This window comes from Rhipicephalus microplus, chromosome 6 (genome assembly GCF_043290135.1).
Source record: "Rhipicephalus microplus isolate Deutch F79 chromosome 6, USDA_Rmic, whole genome shotgun sequence".
Taxonomy (NCBI): Eukaryota; Metazoa; Arthropoda; class Arachnida; order Ixodida; family Ixodidae; genus Rhipicephalus; species Rhipicephalus microplus.
In genome coordinates, this window is record NC_134705.1 from 53,655,125 (window position 1) to 53,675,760 (window position 20,636).

The window sequence follows — 20,636 nt, forward strand, 5'->3', positions numbered from 1 at the left end:
ACCGTTCATGCATTCTCATAATCTTTCTTTGACATTGCTTTGACATTCTCTGCTCACTGTTCATTACTCGCCACGTCACAGTAGATAGTGCATGATAGTGATGGTTCATGTGTCATGGGCCCTTGATACACCATTCCTACTTAAGGAAAGCGCATTTTTGTATCGTGTTTTCCCTGATGAATGCCGGTCCCCTGCTGAAACGTAGGAAAAATAAAAAGTTTTCGTTTTGACCGTCGTCCACTTTTGGTATACATATGTATATCATCATCATCATCATCATCATCATCATCATCATCATCATCATCATCATCATCATCAGCCTGACTACTTCAACTGCAGAACAAATGCCTCTTCCATGTTCCGCAAGTTAACCCGGTCCTGTTGTTGCTGCTGCCAATTTATACCCACAAACTCCTTAATCTCATCTGCCCACCTAACCTTCTCTCTCCCCCTAACCTGCTTGCCTTCTCTGGGAATCTAGTTAGTTACCCTTAACTACCAGCGGTCATACTGTCTATGTGCTACATGCCCTGCCCAAGTCCATTTCTTCTTCTTGATTTCAGCTATGATATCCTTAACCCCCGTTTGTTTTCTAAGCCACTCTGCTCTCATCTTGTCTCTTAAGGTTACACATACCTTTTTTCTTTCCATTGCTCCCTGCGTCGTCTTCAATTTAACCTGAGCCCTCTGTGTGTGTCTCCACGTTTCTATATATGTATATATATATATATATATATATATATAAATATATATATATATATGTATGTATATATATATATATATATATATATATATATATATATATATATATATATATATGTGTGTGTGTGTGTGTGTGTGTGTGTGTGTGTGTGACGCATCAACAAGTTGATTCTAGGAGAAGCCGACAAAGAGGAAGTACGCGTGCATTAGAATAAACGCATGGCACCTGGACCACGACGTGTCTCCATTTAGTAGCGTCACACAAGTCGACAGGATCAACCTCATCAACGTGCTATGGCTAAGCCAAAGCCTCCGCTCAACATACAGAAGTTCAAGGGAACATCAGAAGACGTCCCCATCGACAAGTGGTTTCTTCTTTTCGACATGAAGGCAGCCGAGGCGTCATGGACTCCCCGCAATCGGGTCAGTAACTTTAGCGAACACATTGAAGGGGAAGCGTTCAAGTGGTACTTGGCAGAGATTTTCGGCAACGGCGAGACAACTTGGGACGATATCAAGCGTGGCATGCAAGCCCGCTTTTCTACGACTGACAGAGATGCCTTCCGTCTCTTCAGTCACTACCAACTGAAAAGAGGGCAGACCATCAAGAACAACTACGACGAGAAAATGCGACTGGGTTCCTTGGCTGACCTGAAAGAGTGCCACATCATTTCTGGAGTGACTGATGGCGTTCCTCCTGATGTGGAACTTGCGCTCGCTGCACTGTCTTTCAACTCGTCATTAGAGTGGCTCACCGCTGCTCAAAGGGTCGAGTCATCTTTAAAACGGGTGAGAGGAGTTTCCTTTACTCGTAACGCTAGTATAGCATCAAGAGCTCCACGTCTCTTCAGCTGACCGCAGCAACCAACAATAACTCCTCAACCGCGTGCCCCGCAAAACGAATTGAGATACTGCTCAGCTGCTGGTTTCCCACGACAGTTTCACTGGCACAACGAATGTCCGCGCAGCGTCAATGTGTCCGCAATTCATACTGAACGGGGAAACGAGGAGGGCGACCCAGAGTTTCATTAATACACTTCAGTGCTCTCATCAACGAAAAGCCAGTACATGCAATTCTCGATACAGGAGCAACAATTACTTGTATCAGTGAGGATGTGTACAAACAGCTAACTTCAGTTAAACAAACAGCTAAAACTTCAGTTGATGAGAGACTCCAGCATCATAGTCCTGCAAGTTGCATCAAACATTCGAACTTTGGGTCGCGTAAACATTCAGTTACAAATTGGGAACGTCATAAAGAAAGTTCATGCACATGGGCTGCGAGGCATGAGAACGCAATTATTTCTTGGCCTAGACAGCGCTTCATACTTCAATCTTTCTGTAAATCTGGAAAGCAAGTCAGTGACACAAGCACGTGAGAATATGAACCTTTCGCATCACAATGAAAAGAAAACCATTCAAGCCCCGCTGATGCGAACCCTGACTTCAGAAAACTTATCGGAGCATGAGTATGTGGCGCTCGACTCTCTTTTAAGCAAGTATAACGAGTTATTTTCGAAATCTGAGACAGATATTGGGTGCATCACTACTGAGAAACATAGGATCGCACTTACCAATGCTGTCCCTATTCGTCGAGCACCATACCGATGTTCACAGGCCGACAAAGTGGAGATCAACAAACAAGTTAACGCTCTCCTGAAGCAAGGTGTTGTGAGGCCTTCATTATCGCCCCACGCCGCACCTGTCATTTTAGCAGAAAAGAAAGGTGAAGGACGCACTCGTCTATGTATTGACTACCGGAAACTCAATGCCATAACGGTACCCGACTTTAAACCAATTCCACGTATAGAGGCTATTCTTGACCACTTGGGAAAGGCGGAGTTTTTCACTACGTTGGACGTAACGTCGGGATACTGGCATGTCCAAATGCATCCTGACGATGTTCAGAAAACTGCATTTGTCACGCCTGATGGTCATTTTCAGTGGTTGGTAATGCCGTTTGGGTTGAAGAACGCTCCAGCTACATTTGAAAGAGCCATGAAATCAATAATAGCGAAACGTAAGCTCACCAATGTTATCAATTATTTTGACGATGTGGTCGTATACTCAGAGACATTTAATGATCATATACGACACCTTGAGGCGCTATTGAAAGCTCTCAAAACCGAGAACGTAAAACTCAAACGAAAAAAAGTGCCAATTTACACGGTGCAGCATTGAATACCTGGGCCACAGAATTTCACAAGGAACAGTGACACCTAAGCAAAGTAATGCGGCTGCCATACTCAAATTTCCGACACCAAAACGAGAAAAAATCTCCAGCGTTTTCTGGGCACTGTAAACACCTACCGTCAGTACATCCCCCACTTCAGCGATATCGCTCTTCCACTCACAAAACTACTCCACAAAGGCAGCAAGTGGGTGTGGACAGAAGCATGCGAGCAATCTTTTCGTGAACTGAAGGAGCGGATAACTGAAGAACTGGTTCTTCGCATATACGACCCTTCGAGACCATGTACTGTGTACTGTGATGCATCTGGCGAAGGCATTGGTGCAGTGCTGAAACAACCTGATGACAATGGCAAAGAACATCCTGTTGCTTACTATTCCCGCAAACTGTTTAAGCACGAGGTGAACTACGCTATTACAGAAAGAGAATGTCTTGCCATTGTAGATGCCATTGATAAATGGCATTGCTACTACCATGGAAAGTCATTCACTGTTGTAGCAGATCACTCTGCACTCCATTGGCTGAAGAACGTTAAAAATCCTCAAGGTCTTCCCTTCCGGTGGTCTTTGAAACTGTCAATGTATGATGTGAACATCAAACATCAAAAGGTTGCAAGTAATGTCGAAGCAGATGCGCTCTCCAGAGCCCCAATAGTTAATCTTCTATCACACGACGACCTTCAGCGATGCAACAATGAGCGTCCAAAAGAGACGCACTCATTGGAAAATAACATCATCTTCGTTAAAAGAAAAGGACTACGGCAAATATGCGTGCCCCATGAACTGCGCCCAACAATTCTGAAGAATGCACATCAACATTTTGGGCATGTCGGAGTGAAGAAGATGCTATCACTCCTGTCTCCGCAATATTATTGGCCGCATATTGTAGCCGATGTTTCCACTTACATTCGGCATTGTGATACATGCCAAAGATGCAAGAAGACGAAAACAAGAAAGTTTGGGACGCTTGAATCACTGCCTGCAGCTGAAGAGCCCTTCGACCTCTTTGAAATAGACACTATTGAAGGATTTTCTGGATATGGCTCGTCAAAAAGGTTTATACACTTGGTTATTGATCATGCGACTCGCTACGTATGGGCGTTTGCTCATAAAAGTGAGAACAGCGACGCCTACATTTCATGCTTAAAAACAAGTTTTTTTCTTCTGCAAAACCACGGAAGCTCCTTCTAGATCGTGGAACAGGATCTACCGCAGGAAAATTGAAGCAGTTTTTAAAACATAATCGCATACACCAACTATTTACCTCATCTCATCATCCACAATGCAACGGCATGAACGAGTGGACAACGCGATCGATCGTGGAATAACGCGATCGAACGCGTTATTCGAAGGTCGTAGGTTCGATTCCTGCTCACGGCTGGTTATTTTTTCATCCACTTTTCTTTCTTCTTATTTACATTCCATTGGTTCTAATAACTTCCCCTGTACATTACTTGGCATTACTGTCTGTTAGATCTCAATAATATTGTGTTAAAACACGGACAAACGAGCCCTTAGGTATACACTTCTTTCTCCTATTTTACATATATATATATATATATATATATATTTAGTGTTCAAGTGAACTATTCTAAAACTGAAAACTGGAAGAGCCTGCGCTACACACTCAGTCAGTGGTGAGATGAAGAACGGCCTACAGGCGGCACGCTCCTGCGTACGCACTGAAATACTGTCTATAGGAAGCTCAGGAATAAAAAAAATATACCTTTTACAGCCGCGCGGTGCGAAAGTAACGGCTATAGCTGGTAAGAACGGGCGCAAAAAGGAAAAAAAAATATGGTAGATCTGGCGCCTCTGTCGCGCCAGCCTGGCGACAGGAGACAGAATCAACTTGCACAGAACGTTCAGTGACAAGCGCGAGCGTGAAAAAAAAAAACAGAAAGAGAAACACCGCACCCCCCCCCCCTCCTGTCAACGCGTCTCCAGCTTGGCGCCAGGCAGTGGCATTACGCTCACCATCGCCTGCATGCTGTGGCGTTTGAGCGTCCCCGTTTCGTTCCACTGTTTTTCTACAAGATGGTGGTCTGGGTCGGAAACATTTTCCAGTGCCTTACGGCACAGTTTATTCAAGATATCATACATCTCCCATACATCTCCCTGCATTTGGCCAAACACTGAGATGTGCAGTCTTATGTTTAGTTTTTTTATTTCGATAAAAGAGTACAAATAACTTTATGTTTATTAGTGTTCGAGATATTACATTGTGTCGTGCACTAAATAAAAGAGTATTAGTGCATGCGCGACAGCTAACTGAAGCACTGACCTATGTATGTTAATGCTTGTGTTCTACACAACACGTTGAACTGGTGATTTTAGGAAAGCATAGAAAAAAAGAAACGAACCGAAGGCAGCGAGACAGAGAAAGATCAAAATTGAAAATCGATTGGTTGATGTTTGATAAGTGGCTTCTTTTTGATGATGAAATTGAACATAGTACAGAAGTCAGAAGCCAGGTTCAGACGTCAGCAGGAGAGTGTATGCCACCGATATTTTCTCACTCTTGAATATTAGGTACAGTTCTTATATACCAGCATGGATTTGTAACAGTGAACCACGACCAAGACAACTAGTGTACTGCTGTGGAGATAATGCACTAGCTATAAAAAGTCCAATTTTCTAAAGAACAAATACTTGCAATAATAATAAATATTTTGAGGTTCGTTCTGCATTATTTCTTGATCCCAACTGCACGCGGACGTTCGCGAAAGAGACGTGCAAAAGCATTATTTATTTAGATGGAGAGCGACCTGTCTTCCACTAATTTGTGTACGTCATACTAGACCTTGGCGCGCGTTTCGGCAGTCACGTCAACAGCGGTTTGATGCTGAATAAAGGTAAGAGTAGCCACTCCCCATAAATAGGATCAGTTAGAGACTGAATGAGTAAAAACCACTTTTTTATCGTGAAATAATGCGCATAAAGTCTAATTGCAGAAATAAGTAATAGTCAAAACTCTAAAAAGGTGCTGCTGCCCCAGAGTGCATCTAGCGGCAGTTCGCGCGTATGAAATGCAAATGTTATAGTAGGCACGCTAAAATGTCCATGCAAAGTGTACGTGGAAAAGCGCATTGTCTTCGAATAGCTCAGAATCGGCTGCTGTCTCTGACACGCGTGCACTTCCCGACACATATAAGCGACATCGATCACAGCACACGCACGTGTGAGAAACATACGTAGGTTTCGAAAGCCGAACACAGCTTCGTCCACGAATTTTGGTGAGCGAAACACGCGCGGTTCACGGGAAAGCACTAAAACGACGCACAAAGCCACGTTATCGTCCATGCGGAATGGCGCACCAGGAACCAAAGTCGGAGCCAAAAGCACTCAGCCTGGTTGTCTCGAGTTCATGACGCCCTACAAACTATTCGCTGATCAGATGGATGAGAAAAAAATGAATGTGGCACAAAGAGAGCTCAAGTTTTCGCCAACGGTTTTCAAAAAGCCACTTGGTAGATATATACCTCCGCAGAAAAACTCGTAATCATGCGGTGGTGCTGTAGTGGAATGGATAGGACATCTGCTCCTCGTGCGTGTGCTCCGGAGTTCGATTACAGGTCTGAGTGTGCTTTCCATGCTAATATCGCGGATGCAGATAATTGTGATCCTAGTGGTTGTCTAACTACCTGTAGTCATATATTTCGCCACAATATCAGCGAGCAACCGCTTCCGAATGCGTAAAATAATGTTTTTTTTTCCGCCACTGCGTAAAGCCGGGCTGCTTACGGAAATGTCACGCCTAACTGCATGCCGTATCTTACCAGGAAAAAATTCGACCTAAAAGCGCGGCTATTCTGAAGGCCACTTCGAATTGAGCTCGTTTCTCTGGGACACGGCTAGAGAGCCGCGTAGAAACGGCGATAATTTGACTTGATTTCCTTCCCAACAGGCGTGCATTGTAGCCAGGATTTGACTAGGAGTATGTTTGGAGATCTATTGATGCGCGCGGTAAATAATTGACCATTTCAGTTATTTTAACCCAGAATGACCTGGGACCCATCCCAATCTTAGGTGCTTCAGTTGAGGCAGAAATAAACGCCGTGATGTCTTGAGGGCACGAGAGTTATGCGAAGCTTAAAGAGATGTGCATGCCGAAAGCGAATAAGTTGTAGCAAGCTTTCGCAGTGCAATAGTGCCAGCCATGAGGCCAGCTTCAATAACACGAAGGAACTCGGGTAGCCTTACAGTGAACGACCAACCAAGCGACTTGTGAACAATTTTTAAGCCTGTCCTGTCCTTATTCACGGAATTAGGTGTAGCTGTTTTGTTACGTGTTTCTGCGTGTACCAGGACGTCTTCTGACGTGTTCTCAGAGATTATGCACGATTTAAATTTAGATTTTTGTAAGGAAAATTCTACATATTCTATTTCGTTAACTTAGTAAGTGATTTCAGTAATTAGATACAATTACCTCTTGTACATTGACCATAATACTTTCCAGTTTCTTTTAAATATTTATTACATGTGGTATGTGAAAACGTGGAGAATGGGTGAGAAAAAACTAGTCTGGTTCACTTATAAAAACTTATCCAGTTCTGTATACGGGTAAGCTATGAATTTTCGTGAATGTTTGTACTGCTATTAACCAAATCCCACAGAGCATTAAAGCAAGACGCGCTTCCTGATAAATAGGTTTAATTGCTGTAGACCTGACGAAAGCGCAGAGCTTCCCAATCCAAGATAAGCAACGACTTTAGTTTTATAAGTAGTTCCGCACGAGAACAATGCAAAAACAAATTTTAAAATTTGGCACATATACATCCTGGACATCATTAACATAGAGTCTCTATGTAAACCAAACTTGTGATTTATCATTTTGCGCAATACGCCTAAAGCCCGTAGAGCGTTCGTTGCTACGAATTCTATATAAAGACTCCAGTCAGTTTGTCATTGTATAAAATACCGCATCATTTCAGAGTCTTTTTGCGGAATACGCACTTGTTTATATGCGATATGTGACAATTATGGTTATGATGATGATGATCGTTGTTACTCTGGTGCACACCCACAAAGGGGGATTGGCCAAGAACTGGATGGCAGGATCTTTAAGTAAAAGGCTTATGGTTTTATAAACACAAAGTAATTTTGAACTAAAAGAATTATATAGAAAGAAAAGCCTAAAATAAAAAAAAGAAGTATATCTGAGTCAGGATTGATGCAGGCTATCAGATGTGATTTGAGACAGAGGTAATGGTGGGTCTAAAACAAATCATATATATATTTACAGAAAGGCACTTTACCATGACAATCGCTTTGTTTCAAATATGTAGTCAAATACCGCAGAACAGACGTCCCTGTGGCTATAACCAAATTAAATTCTGCCAAACGATAAATTTACTGCCACAATTAATTCTAATCCAAATTTTTCAAGTTGAGCTACCAGGTATGTTTTGCGCTGATAGAAAAGAAAACTGAACTTGCTATAGGCTCCTCGTCTTCCTCGAAAGTGCTCACGCGCTCACTGGCAAGCTGGTGCAAAGTTCGTCGCTTTCTTCTGTCAGGCTGAACGCGATGTATTCAACAGCTTGTTTGTGCTCCAAAATTAGTGGAAGTCCGAATACTGACTTATGTGAACACAAACTGAACAATCTCTCCTCAGCGTGCTGCAGACCACGTATTATGCAAATAGAGCGGCATCTCAATTTATTTGCCAGCTTCAAATGGGCGTATGTGATGTAGAATTCGTAATCGTCGTTCGTGGCTGAAGTCCCGCGCTCGCTACATGAAGACGCTGCTCTTGGGTACCAATTACGGATATAGGGGCGCGAATGGCAACGGTGATATTGTTCTGATCACGATGCTCGCGAAAGAGAGATGCCGCAGCCTTGCTCTAGACTAGGTGAATTGTTGGTACAGAAGCCAAAGTTTAAAACTAGGAAAGTCGAGGTAAAGGAGATCACTTGGCTGCTTCATTAGTCTTTGGGACCGTAAAAGTTCAGCAGCTTTTTTTTCTTAAAGATGGTTCTGTCATATACTGTGACACCCTAAGTCTTATTCCCGCAAAATGCAATAAATTTCATAATAAGATTGATTGTTAGAAAGGTTTGTTCATTGTTGACTTTAGCGTAACATTATGAATGCTCAAGTATCCTGCTTTCAATGAGTATACGTCTGCGAAGACGACAGCTGTCTGTGTGCCAGAACATTTTGACGGTATGGCGCAGCAAAACAAAAAAATAAGGCGTAGCTGCGCTTACAGCTCGAATGAATGAAACGCGAGCTCTCACTTCAATTGAAAGTAGATCCGTGGGTAGTTTATATTTCGTTAACTCTCGCACCCCGAGCTGAACTCGTCAAACGAGTTCGTACGAATGTCGCCATTGACGAGTCACCCTGATACCGTTTGATTTTCAGCTCCTTTGACCACTCAGAAGGTATCACAGAACAGAACAGAAGGTTTTATACGTGCTAAATGAAAAAAGAATACATGTGCATGATATACAGAAAGAGGTCCCATAGTCAGAGACTGCAAGGGGACCTCTTGTACAATGTAGAATTGAGAATGATTGTGATGTACATAGCAGGGAGACAGAGATACAGTAAAATGCAATTGAAACACATAAAGTAAGAATATACCCTTGTAATCTCACAGAAACAATTTAAAAGCAAGAATAACGCGTTAACTTCAATGACAAGTGATTACAGAACGCAACTCACAATGAACAGGAATCAATTAAGAAAGAGCAAAACAGGCTAGTTAGTTGACATGGTATGATTTTTTAACTTCGATTTAATTACCTTTAGGAAACGGCATACTTTAATGTCGGAAGGTAAACTATTCCAAAAAGAAATTCCGGAAAAATGAATGGTTTGTTTGCCATAATTGGTGCGAACTTTTGGCAGTAGAAAGTTATTGTTAAGGGCAAACCTTGTGACATTGTTATTTGAGAGAATGGTAGTAAAGTGTGGAAGTTGGTTATTTATAGTTCTATACATGTAAATACCAAGGTTATAGTTAACTAGCTCAGATACAGTCAATATATTGTTTTTGTGAAGTAGTGACTTAGCGTTAGAGAGATATGGGCTTGACGTGAGAGTTCTTATCGCTTGGTTTTGAATTGTGTGAACTGAAGTAAGATGAGTGGTGTATGTGTTACCCCATGAAGTAATACAGTAAGAATTGTGCGAATGAACAAAAGAAAATTACAGTGACATAAGTATTGATGGATTGAAATAAAGACGAGATTTAATCAGTAGTCGAACGCCATACGTCATTTTTTCCTAATATAGGCAACATGTCGGTGGTATTTCAAGTTACTGTCGAGTTCAAAGCCTAGGAATCTACAGCACTCGCTCACAGGGATGTCATTGCGCGCAATTACATCAGGAGGGATAGAAGGTAAGGGTTTTTGTGGTGAAGAGAAAACAACAAATTTTCTCTTAGACATGTTAACTTCTAACATGTTATTACTGCACCACCGAACGAGTTGTGCCAGATCAAAGTTTAGTTTTCCAGTTAGGAATGTAATGCTGCTATCGGAGTTAAAAATTGTGGTGTCGTCGGCGTATAATATACAACTGGATGAAGAAAGGCGTTTCGGCAAATTGTTAATATAGAGTAAAAACAAAAGGGGCCCTAGAATGGACCCCTGGGGTACACTAATATTAGTTAATTTGGTTGACGAATATGATTAGAAATTACCACCTTCTGTGTCCTGTTGCAGATATAGCTACGCAATAATAGTAATGTTGGGCCAGTTATACCAAATGCTTCAAGTTTATTAAAAAGAATGTGATGATTGATCGAATGAAAAGCTTTAGTTAGGTCGATGAAAACGCTGCCCGCATAGTAACCGTTGTCAATAGCCTTTTTTAATTGGTCAGTAAGTGAGATTAGTGCAAGGTCACTTGAGTAGCCGGAGCGGAAGCCAAATTGACAAGGTGGTAGTATATTAAATTTTTTCAGGTATTTTGTGAGACGTGTACAGATCAGTTTTCAATTACTTTGCTCAAGTAGGGTAAGATGCAGATGGGGCGGTAGTTATTTAATAACGAAGCATCTCCTTTTTTATGTACGGGGATTATTTTACCTTGCTTCAGTTCATGCGGGAAAACACCTGTTCTAAACATTAAATCCACAATTGAAGAAAATACATTTGATATAAGGTGAGCTACCATTTTTATATGGGAGGGGTGAATGCCGTCAAGGCCAGCACTCGTCATTTTTAGGGTACCTATAACGCTGATTATTTCATCTGGAGTTGTGGGAAACAGAAAGAACGAATGAGGTGGGCGATCTAAGGCAATTTCATTTAATAAAGGTAGGGTGAGCTCGACGTTGAAGAAGAAGTTTGCAAACTGATGAGCGATGTCAGCTGGGTCACTATAAGGGACATCATTATGAAGAACTGTAGCTATTTTATCCGAACGTGGGTTCCTACTTAAACAGGAATTATTGATGTCCCATTTTTTTCTCGTACTATTTCCGGCCCAGTTATCTTTTGCGCATAATACTTTCTTTTAGGTTCCTTTAGCTGGGTGTTTATTAAGTTGCAAAATTTTTTATAGCGAGCAAGAAAATTCGTGTTAAACGGTTGCCATTTAATTTTTTGTAGAGGTTGTCACGTTTGCGCATGTCTGTTGGTAATCCCCTCGTCAGCCAGGGATTTGCTCGTGATGTGATTATTTTTTGCATTTTCGCTTATCTGTACAAGATTGAACATGTGATAGGAGCAAAGATGAAAAGAGGGTGAAAGCTTCTTGTGCATTAGCTTTAAGATAAACTTCAGACCAGTTAGTGTTAGCAACGGTATCAATAAATTTCTGCTTGTCCAATATATCACGAATTAAGGAAGGTGAATTACGTTTTGCAGTGGAATCAAAACGCAGAAATATGAGATAGTGGTCAGTAATATTAATTTCTAGCACTCCAGCGTCTGGTGCCGTGAGTAGATTTGAAAATGCGTAATCAATGAGGGACCCATCGCTATTGCTGTTTGGTCTAGTTGGAAGACTGATTAAAGATTCATACCGCAAGCTATTTTGTGCAGCTAGATAGTTGATTGAGTTAGGTGACAAATCGCCTAGTAAATTAATGTTGACGTCACCCATGATAATAGCATTTTTATTTTCAAGGGAAATAACAGTTAGGGAGCGTTGCAAGTTTGTGCAAAATTCAGTAACTGGAGAAGGCGGTGAGCGGTATATACGGCCCTATATGAATCTTTTGTTATCTATATTAAGAAAAGTATGCTCAAACTCAAGCCAGACCGATTCACAGTAGATCTTGTTTAATTTGAGATCAAACCTTCGTTTACAGGAAGCGTTAAAAGATACGTATGTGGCTGCGCCACCATGATTGCTAGATAACCTGTGACTGTAATATGGCGTGTAGGAAAGGAAACCGAACGGATTTCTATCGTCTTCTGATAACCAAGTTTCTGTAACTGCAATTACTGAGAAAGGGTTGGTAAACATGGAAAGAAGACTTTGAAATTCATCAACATGTTTTCGTAGGCTTCTGGCATTAAGATGAATAAAAGAGCGGGAGTTACTCCCTAAAAACGAGTTTAGTAGCACAGGTGACAGAAGAGCCGACGAGGAAGGCATGGCTGGCGCATGCGCATTATGTACAATGGGAGCCAATTAGTTTATTTTAGTCAAATCAGCCTCATCGCGTATTCCATATACTTTCTGTCGGTTGTCTTGCGAGCTTTGATTTGGCAGTTTGTTGTCAACAAAAACATTCATTTTTTCCCTATTTTAGAGCCATAGCCTTAGAAAAGAGAGCCTTGTTGGCAGGGGTCCAATGCTCATTTATGTACACGAGATTGTCAGGTGTCTGTGTTATGTTAATGTCCCTCAGGCAGAGCTTAGCTTGTCTGGCCTTGCTTATGAATTCAGTCTTCTTATCCCTTGAACAAAATCGTGCAAGAAGGTTTTTGTTGCATTCCTTTGCTGTAGGAACACGGTGAACGACGTCAAGGTCAGATGGTGACACCGGGCATCCGATCGTTTCACCCACCGTTTGCAAGATCGTGACACAGTCCTCCCCTTGTGTGCACAGCACACCTCTGATCTCGACGTTGTTCAGCCATGAATATTGTTCGATTTCAGCTAGTTTCTTAGACATCATGCGGTTTTCAGACTTCAGTGATTTGTTTTCGGCCATCAAGGCAGCGTTGTCTTGCCTTAATTCCTCAACAATTTTTTCCGTGAATTTTGCGCTAGCAACAAGGTCATTAACTTCTTTCTTCATTTGCACCGCATCGAAACCAGAATGGTGCAGCTTTAACAGAATCCTTGCGAACACTGAATCCACCAAAGCCTCGGTTTTCAGCTTCTCCTCGAGTTCTTCTAATCTCTTTGCCAGTTCAGCATTCGTTGGCATTTTGGACTCAATTAGAAGACACTCAGACAAGCTCAAAAGCGAACAACGGCAGCAGCGACAGCAAGTGAGAAACGAAAGAATCGCAAATGGCGTGAAAAACAACCTGCAGTAAATTATACGGTAATGTCGGTCAGTTGCTCAGTGCGCTGCCGCTGCTGCCAATGATATTTCGTCGACATCACGGTCGAATAGTTCTTTCCTTGTAATTTGTATACTGTTCATGAGTTCTCTATGAAAACCTCCACTCTGTATCCTTCGTGTGTGTTCTAAGCTTCTTAGAAACATCAGTTTATAATGCAGGTTTGCGAGACGAGTGCCAGTGGGTGCGACGCCCAAAAAACAAGAGTACAGAAAGCCGCCTTAGTCACGATATCAAAATTGTGTGCGGCCCCCTAGAGTAAAGTAAAAAGGTAGGCGAGTTGTAATTAGTGCAATCTTAAAAACATTTCAGCGTGAACGAGACTGAGTTCAAGGAGGACACAAAGAAGCACTGCCTAACAAGTGAAGTTGATTGAGGAAAATTTCAGCCACCTTGAAAGCCAAAAACGCACGAGGAGAAATTACTTGCAACTAAATGCATTCATACAACTTACGTTGTTCCCCATCTAAAAGGTCGATAGACGGCTCAAATATGCCTTGTTCTCCCGCATCTTGAATGAAGTAGGCATCTGCGAGTTCCCGTGCGCATCTATCTCTATATTTGCGCACGGTGACACTGCTATCGATGAACGGTCTACGTCGACAAGCCCTACGATGTGTGCGAGGGGTGACGTCGGCATTCCCTTTAAGGTACTATTGTGCTGTCGGAGTCTTTCATTGATGCATTTACCCGACTGGCTCATAAGCATTCTTCCGCGGGAGAGGGGTATCCTACGGACCATACCAATAGAGCCCGCAGCAGCTTAACCCTGGATATTCCTTCAGGTGACAAAGAAGCTTTCTGTGACGCCACGCTTCCAAGTCTGCCACTCAAATATCAAATACTATCCTTGAAAGCATCTCTTATGAGCAAGCAACGTCTGAAGAGTTTTCAGTGTCTTGGCGTACATTGCGTCATATAGGTACTTGAACTTTCATAGAGTGCTAACTCATTACAAACGCATGCATTGATAGAAAGCTGCCCTAAGAAGCAGTTTTCAGTGGTAATTGCTGTACCCTCAGTAAATATTTATCAGTTATGCAATATACTTTCAGAATCAGAATTGCTCAAAAAAATATGACTATTAAAAAAATGGCGATATTATTGTTCTTCAAAAGTTAAATTAGTGGTTCAATCATTAAGAGAATGACAAGCTTCAGTAGTGACAGGAACATTTTTCATCTATCATATTGAGGTCAGCCTCATTGCTATGGTGTTGCCATATGCATGCGCAGGGTTCCCCTTCAGAGAAGGGGTGGTGCCCCGCAGCATCCCCCTCCCTATTATGTCAATGTGTAGTACTGACATCTCGTTGCTTTCCCTGAGTCGCAGCTCCCATTCCCTACTATGACCAGCAAGGGGGCTAACGGGGCCTCAGGTATATTATTCGAAACAACAGTTGATTTGCCAAAGTGGAGGGTGGAGCAGCCTCCTCTCCCGCGCACACGCCTATATTTATATCGCGCACCACTTTATTGGTTTGCCTTATCGAAAAGACGCTGTGCTGAGTACTCGTGGCGCACAAATACCGCATACATGCGCGCAACAAGAATCGAGAAAGATATAGTCCCTGGCGGAATTCCGCGTTCAGTTTCACTGCTTATTGCAGAATGCAACATAATTTATTTCAGAACTCGGGACGGCATTCACGTTAAAGACAGGGCCCTACTAAAAAGTTAAGACACTTCAAACACCCCCCCCCGCCCCTCGGCAACGATGAATGCAGTAATACACACCCTCGTTTGTAGTGTATCCGGTTCCATAGCGTACTTGAGCATAAGCCAATGGATGGTGCTGGCAGTGCTCGCGCTGCCAGCGAGGAGCAAGTTTGTCATCACTCCGACTAGCGTTTCCACTGCACAACAACAAACCACAAGTAGATTACTGGTATCACGAAGTGAAGGAGAAGGATCTGTTTGTGCTCAAGGAAAAAATGACGGGCGGAAACAAAATGACATTCGCAGCTGCTCAAACAGAGAGCGAACCAGCACCTCAAAGACAGATAAAAAAATTTGCATTGTTCTAAGAGGGCAATAGTGGGCGGCCAAATCGCCAATTATTTACAAAATGAAGGTTCGCTAGGCAGCCAGGCTTGTTGGCTGGCCGAGTCACACAGTGAATGAAGCATGTATATGAATACTCTTGCAGAGGGAAGAAACTTCCTCTCAATAAACCAATATATTGAGCGAGTGTTCTTCCACGTTTTCTAGAAACGCAAATTTCTCGCTCGTGGGTGAAGCATGCGAATGCACGATAGATCGTAGATAATCGAAGTCGGTTGCTGGTGAGTTATAAGTGAAGCCAAAGAGAAGGACGCAGTTTCCCCTCGCGTGCCTGAAACAATGCCCTCAGGTGGCACCACTGAAGTAACGATATCACTGTTTTCGCAATACTGCAGAAGTATAACAAGCTAGACATGTTTTTACCATCCAAGAAATCCGGTTTGCCATATGACTATATGAGTTTGCTCATATTGCCATATGAGTGCCATGTGAGGTTTGCCATATGAGTGCGGCCTTATGACCGGGCGTCTCTGCAGTTTATAATACGCGAGTAACTGCTAATTCGGAAACATTGCTTGATTTAGTGTTCCTATCACGCAGAGTGACACATAGCACTTTATCGGTCGAAGAGGGAATATCGGACCACAAGCTGATAACTGTTAATATCCAACTAGACGCAAAGCCGCAGAAGCGGCCATTTATCCCGGTTCAGAATAAACATTTTGCACGGGCCGATGACACGTCTATACTTGATAATCTAGAATTGTCCCTTCATGAGTTTGAACTTGCTTCTGTCTCAGAATCTGTAGAAGAGTTATGGCAACGTTTCAAAATCATTGTAAAGCATTGTACGGATAAATTTGTTCCAACTCGTAAAATGAAAACGAAACAGCGCAGTCCGTATATAACCCGGGAAATCGTCCATATCAAACGAAAAATAAAACGCATGCGGAAAAAGAAAACCAACTCGGTAGCAATCGTACAATTGCGTGGACAGTTTAAGACAGCATTAAAAGAATCCAAACGAAAGTTTTATACCGAAACCCTTGCTGACTTCATTAAGTCTTCCCCTTAAACATTTTGGCTTCACTTGAAGAATAAGAAAGAAGAAATTGAACACATAAAAATTGGACCCGAGACAGTGAGGCAAAAACCGCAGATAGCAAATTCTTTCAGCCAGTTCTTTCAGTCGGTCTTCGCTAGAGATGAAACCGATCAGGTGGATGCTGACCAGGCCTGCCCACGCGCCTGCGCAATGGAGACCTTTGCTATCATGCAGGAAGGGGTGTTCAGTCACTTGCTAGGGCTTGACACTAAAAAGGCAACCGGACCATACGAAATTCCCAGTGAATTCTTACGACGGTATGCCGATTGGTCGTCCTTTTATTTAACAATCATTTTTAGAAAATCTCTTGAAACGTTCTCATTACCGCAAGACTGGCGCACTGCAATTGTAAAGCCTATATACAAAGCTGGCAATCGACTTCATGTGAACATTTATCGCCTCGTTTCACTGCTCTCTGTATGTTGCAAAATCATAGAACACTACCTAGCAAGGCACATTATTATTTTTCTTGAGTCAAAAGAGTTTTTTTTGTCCCCATCAACACGGATTCAGGAAGGCGTTGTCAACTGTTACTCAACTGGTAGAAACAGTTCATGATTTTTATTTATCTCTCCAAGGTCAACAACAAATAGACGTCATTTGTGTAGATTTCGCCAAAGCATTTGATAAAGTTCCTCATAGCAAATTAATTTTTAAGCTTCAGCAACTAGGACTCAGCTCAGATATACTAAATTGGATAGCCGCGTATTTGGAGAACCGTCAACAAAAAGTACGTCTAGATGATTGCACATCTAGTTCATTGAAAATACTATCTGGTGTCCGACAGGGGTCTGTGCTGGGTCCTTTGTTGTTTCCTAATTTTTATAAATGACATTTCCGCAGTTGTCGAAAGCCCGGTTAAAATCAAACTTTTTGCAGACGATTGTTTAATTTACGCTCCTGTAACTAACGCAAACGACCAAATCAAAATTAATCGCTGTCTGCAAGCCTTGCATAATTGGTGTGCCCAGTGGGGGATGGAAATTAACTTTTCAAAGACTACGTTCATCCATATGACCAAGAAAAAATTCGTACTCGCATATGATTATAAAATCGGAAATAGCCTTCTGACCAGAACCCACAGCTTTAAATACCTGGGGGTGACTATTACCAGCGATTTGGGGTGGCACACTCATGTTGAGAAGGTGTGTTCAAAGGCCTACAGGAAGTTGTTTTACTTGAGGAAAAAACTCGAACATGCCCCTAGAGATGTCAAATAACTTTCATATAAGACATTTGTTCGCCCTATTTTGGAGTACCTGTCTTCTGTATGGAGTCTTCATCAGCAGTCACTGAGAGATAAAATAGAAAAAATTCAAAGGCTAGCAGTGCGCTTCATTTGCTCGCGGTACTGGAGGACAGAATCCGTCACAAATTTGTTAAAATCATGTGCGCTAGAACCCCTGCAAGTGCGCCGCGAAAAGCAAAGGTTAAAACTCCTGTTTCAAATTATAAGAGGCGAAATGAAAATAAATAAAGACACATACATACAACCTGCACCCAAACGAGGAGCTCGGTTGAACCATAGTCACCCAATAAGGCCTTTTTGGGCGCGTCTGGATGGCTTTAAAAATTCTTTTTTTCCGTATAGCATAGAAGTGTGGAATAGACTTCCAGAGTACGCTGTTACTAGCGCAAATGTCAAAGCGTTTGAGTTTTCGCTAGAATTGTACTACCGGCAACATGAAACGTAATGTCTGTTTTGTCATTGTGTATTGTTTTTGTTTTTGTGTTTATATTCCTCCCTGTAATGACCCTCAAGTGAGGGTTACAGTATTAATAAATAAATAAAATAAATAAATAAAAATACTAAAAAACGTAAAACTGAGCATGTAGTACAAAGAATAAGCTCAAGTCCAGTAAAAGAGGTCTTCGTGGAAAGCGCAGTCAAGTCACTGTGAAACCATGAAGAACGCCATTTTTGAACCTGCAGTTGCTGACTCCTTTGGGGTTACTAATACAAGTACGCTTGCAAGTTACCCGCTACTCCAATAACTGATTTCAATAACCGGTTTGGTGACTGATGATTTTAAACGTTATCACTGAGCTTTTTGTAATTAGCTGGCAAAATTAGCTGGCATTTATACGCGATTCATACTGCGTGACGCCCATTTACACAATTCGCTTTCTCTGATGACTGGTTGGTATTTTACTCTTCTACCACCTCGACTTAGCACGTTATCGTGGTTTCTTCCCTACATGAGGCTGTGTGCGCAAGAGTTTTGAGCACCGGCATGACTCACACTTAAGCATTAGTCATTCCGGTGCTGAGAACTTGTAAAATAAAAGTGAAACACCACCTCATATCAGTGATTGCATATTGAGCTAGCAGAGAGTCAATCCAGGTTCGAACGCCGTTTCATTTCGGATGTTTATTTTTTTAGTTCATGCCATAGCGGTTACCGACACCGGCAGTAATGGTAGCGGCGACAGACAACTGCGCCTCTGTTGCTGTGACCGCAAAACTGCGGTACGGCTAAATTGGAACATATTAATTTAGAAGTTCATGCACACGCACACGGCGACAAGTATGAGAAACACGAATGGGTGATATCTTACGTCTGAATAATTTTTTTAAACGCTGGCTTGAAAAACCTCATATCCGCGCAATCTGGTAATAAAAACAAAAAAAACACCAAGAATAGCGCATATGCCACAACGTGTTATCACATGCTCAATGAACAGACGACCACAGCGAAAACCAGGCAAAGGGAGTTGGCATAGGGTTGAATGTAGCCCCTGTCCTTAGCGACATATTCATCGGCAGCATAGATGGAGACTTGGCAATGTGCTTATAAGGTTTGACGGACGCAAGGACGGACGCTATTCGAAGTGATGCTAAAGGATAATAAATCATGTGGTATTAAGGCCACGAATAAAACATAAACATAAAAAATGACAACGCACTTCGCCGCTTGTCAGTAGTTGATCGACGGCCGACGCTCCGTTCGCCGCTATCAATCCAAGACTGCTACTGTAATCGGACTTTCCGTTTACCTGGCACAGGTTCGCCCAAATAAACAGTTAAATTCCAACACAAAGTCTCCTGTCTTCGGCCACGTCATGACCCCGTGACATCTGGTGGAGGTGCTGTCTCTTCCATGTACCGTACGCCTACTTCAAGCCGCGACCCCAGCCCAAGCGTCAAAGAAGACACGGATGCTAACCTTGAACAGCGAACAAGCCGCAGGCAGAGGGGACTACAACCAGGGTACGGGCCCCTTCCTGATGCAGCCAGGCAAACTGGGATCCCGACATCAACTACTGCAACCATGACCGCCCCCGTGCAGCCTGCACCACCCCTTCTCCGGCAACCCAAAGAGCCGCCAACATTCCGCGGTTCGCCACTGGAAGACCCGGAAAGTTGGATGGGAAGGTTCGACTGCGTCGCCGCCTTCAATGAGTGGACAGACAATGACAAGCTCCGGCATGTGTATTTCGCCTTAGAAGATGCTGCTCGGGCCTGGTTAGAGAATCAAGAGCGAATCCTTACAACGTGGGACGTCTTTCGCGCCAGGTTCCTCACCACTTTCGCAAATGTGGTGCGCAAGAAGGCCGCAGCTCTTCTTGAAACCCACATGCAGATTCCAAACGCAAACGTGGCGCAATTCACTGAAGATATGATCAAACTTTTCCGCCACGCTGACTCTGACATGTCCGAGGAGAAGAAGGTCCGTCTGCTCATGCTAGGAGTAAAGCAGGAACTCTTTGCCGGGCTGATCATAAACCCACCAAAGACGGTCGCCGAATTCATTTCAGAAGCATTTACGATATAGAAGACGCTCAAGATGCGCACGCAGCCATATAACTGTAGCTTCTTGTCTACGAGCTACGCCGGCATTCAAGCGCTTAGAACCACTGACTTGCGTGAGACAATCCGAGCGATCGTGCAAGAAGAGCTGCAAATATTACTTCCTGCAGCGCAGCCTCCCGTGGAATCCATCGCGGGCGTCGTATGCCAGGAGATCCAGCAATCGCTCGGCGTTCCTCAGCCTCAAGAGCCTCAGCTGCAAGCCATGAGCTGTGCTGCTGCAGCTCGCCGCCACGCTCCTCCTCCAAGTGCTCACCAAACGCTGCCCCATCACACTTCCGTCGCCAGACGCCACCGCCGCCACCACCCCCACCGATGTCCTACCATTCGCCATCGGC

General features: G+C 43.0%; 1 protein-coding gene across 2 annotated transcripts in view; it reads right to left on the minus strand.

Moving 5' to 3' along the window:
* Positions 1 to 20,636, minus strand: part of LOC119168689 (cytochrome P450 2C23) — an 81,024-nt gene that overhangs the window by 21,627 nt on the left and 38,761 nt on the right. For both annotated transcript variants that reach the window (XM_075865968.1, XM_075865967.1), the window contains exon 7: positions 15,116 to 15,234. In XM_075865968.1, the coding sequence (XP_075722083.1) occupies positions 15,116 to 15,234 (119 nt within the window). The remainder of the gene's footprint in view (positions 1 to 15,115; positions 15,235 to 20,636) is intronic.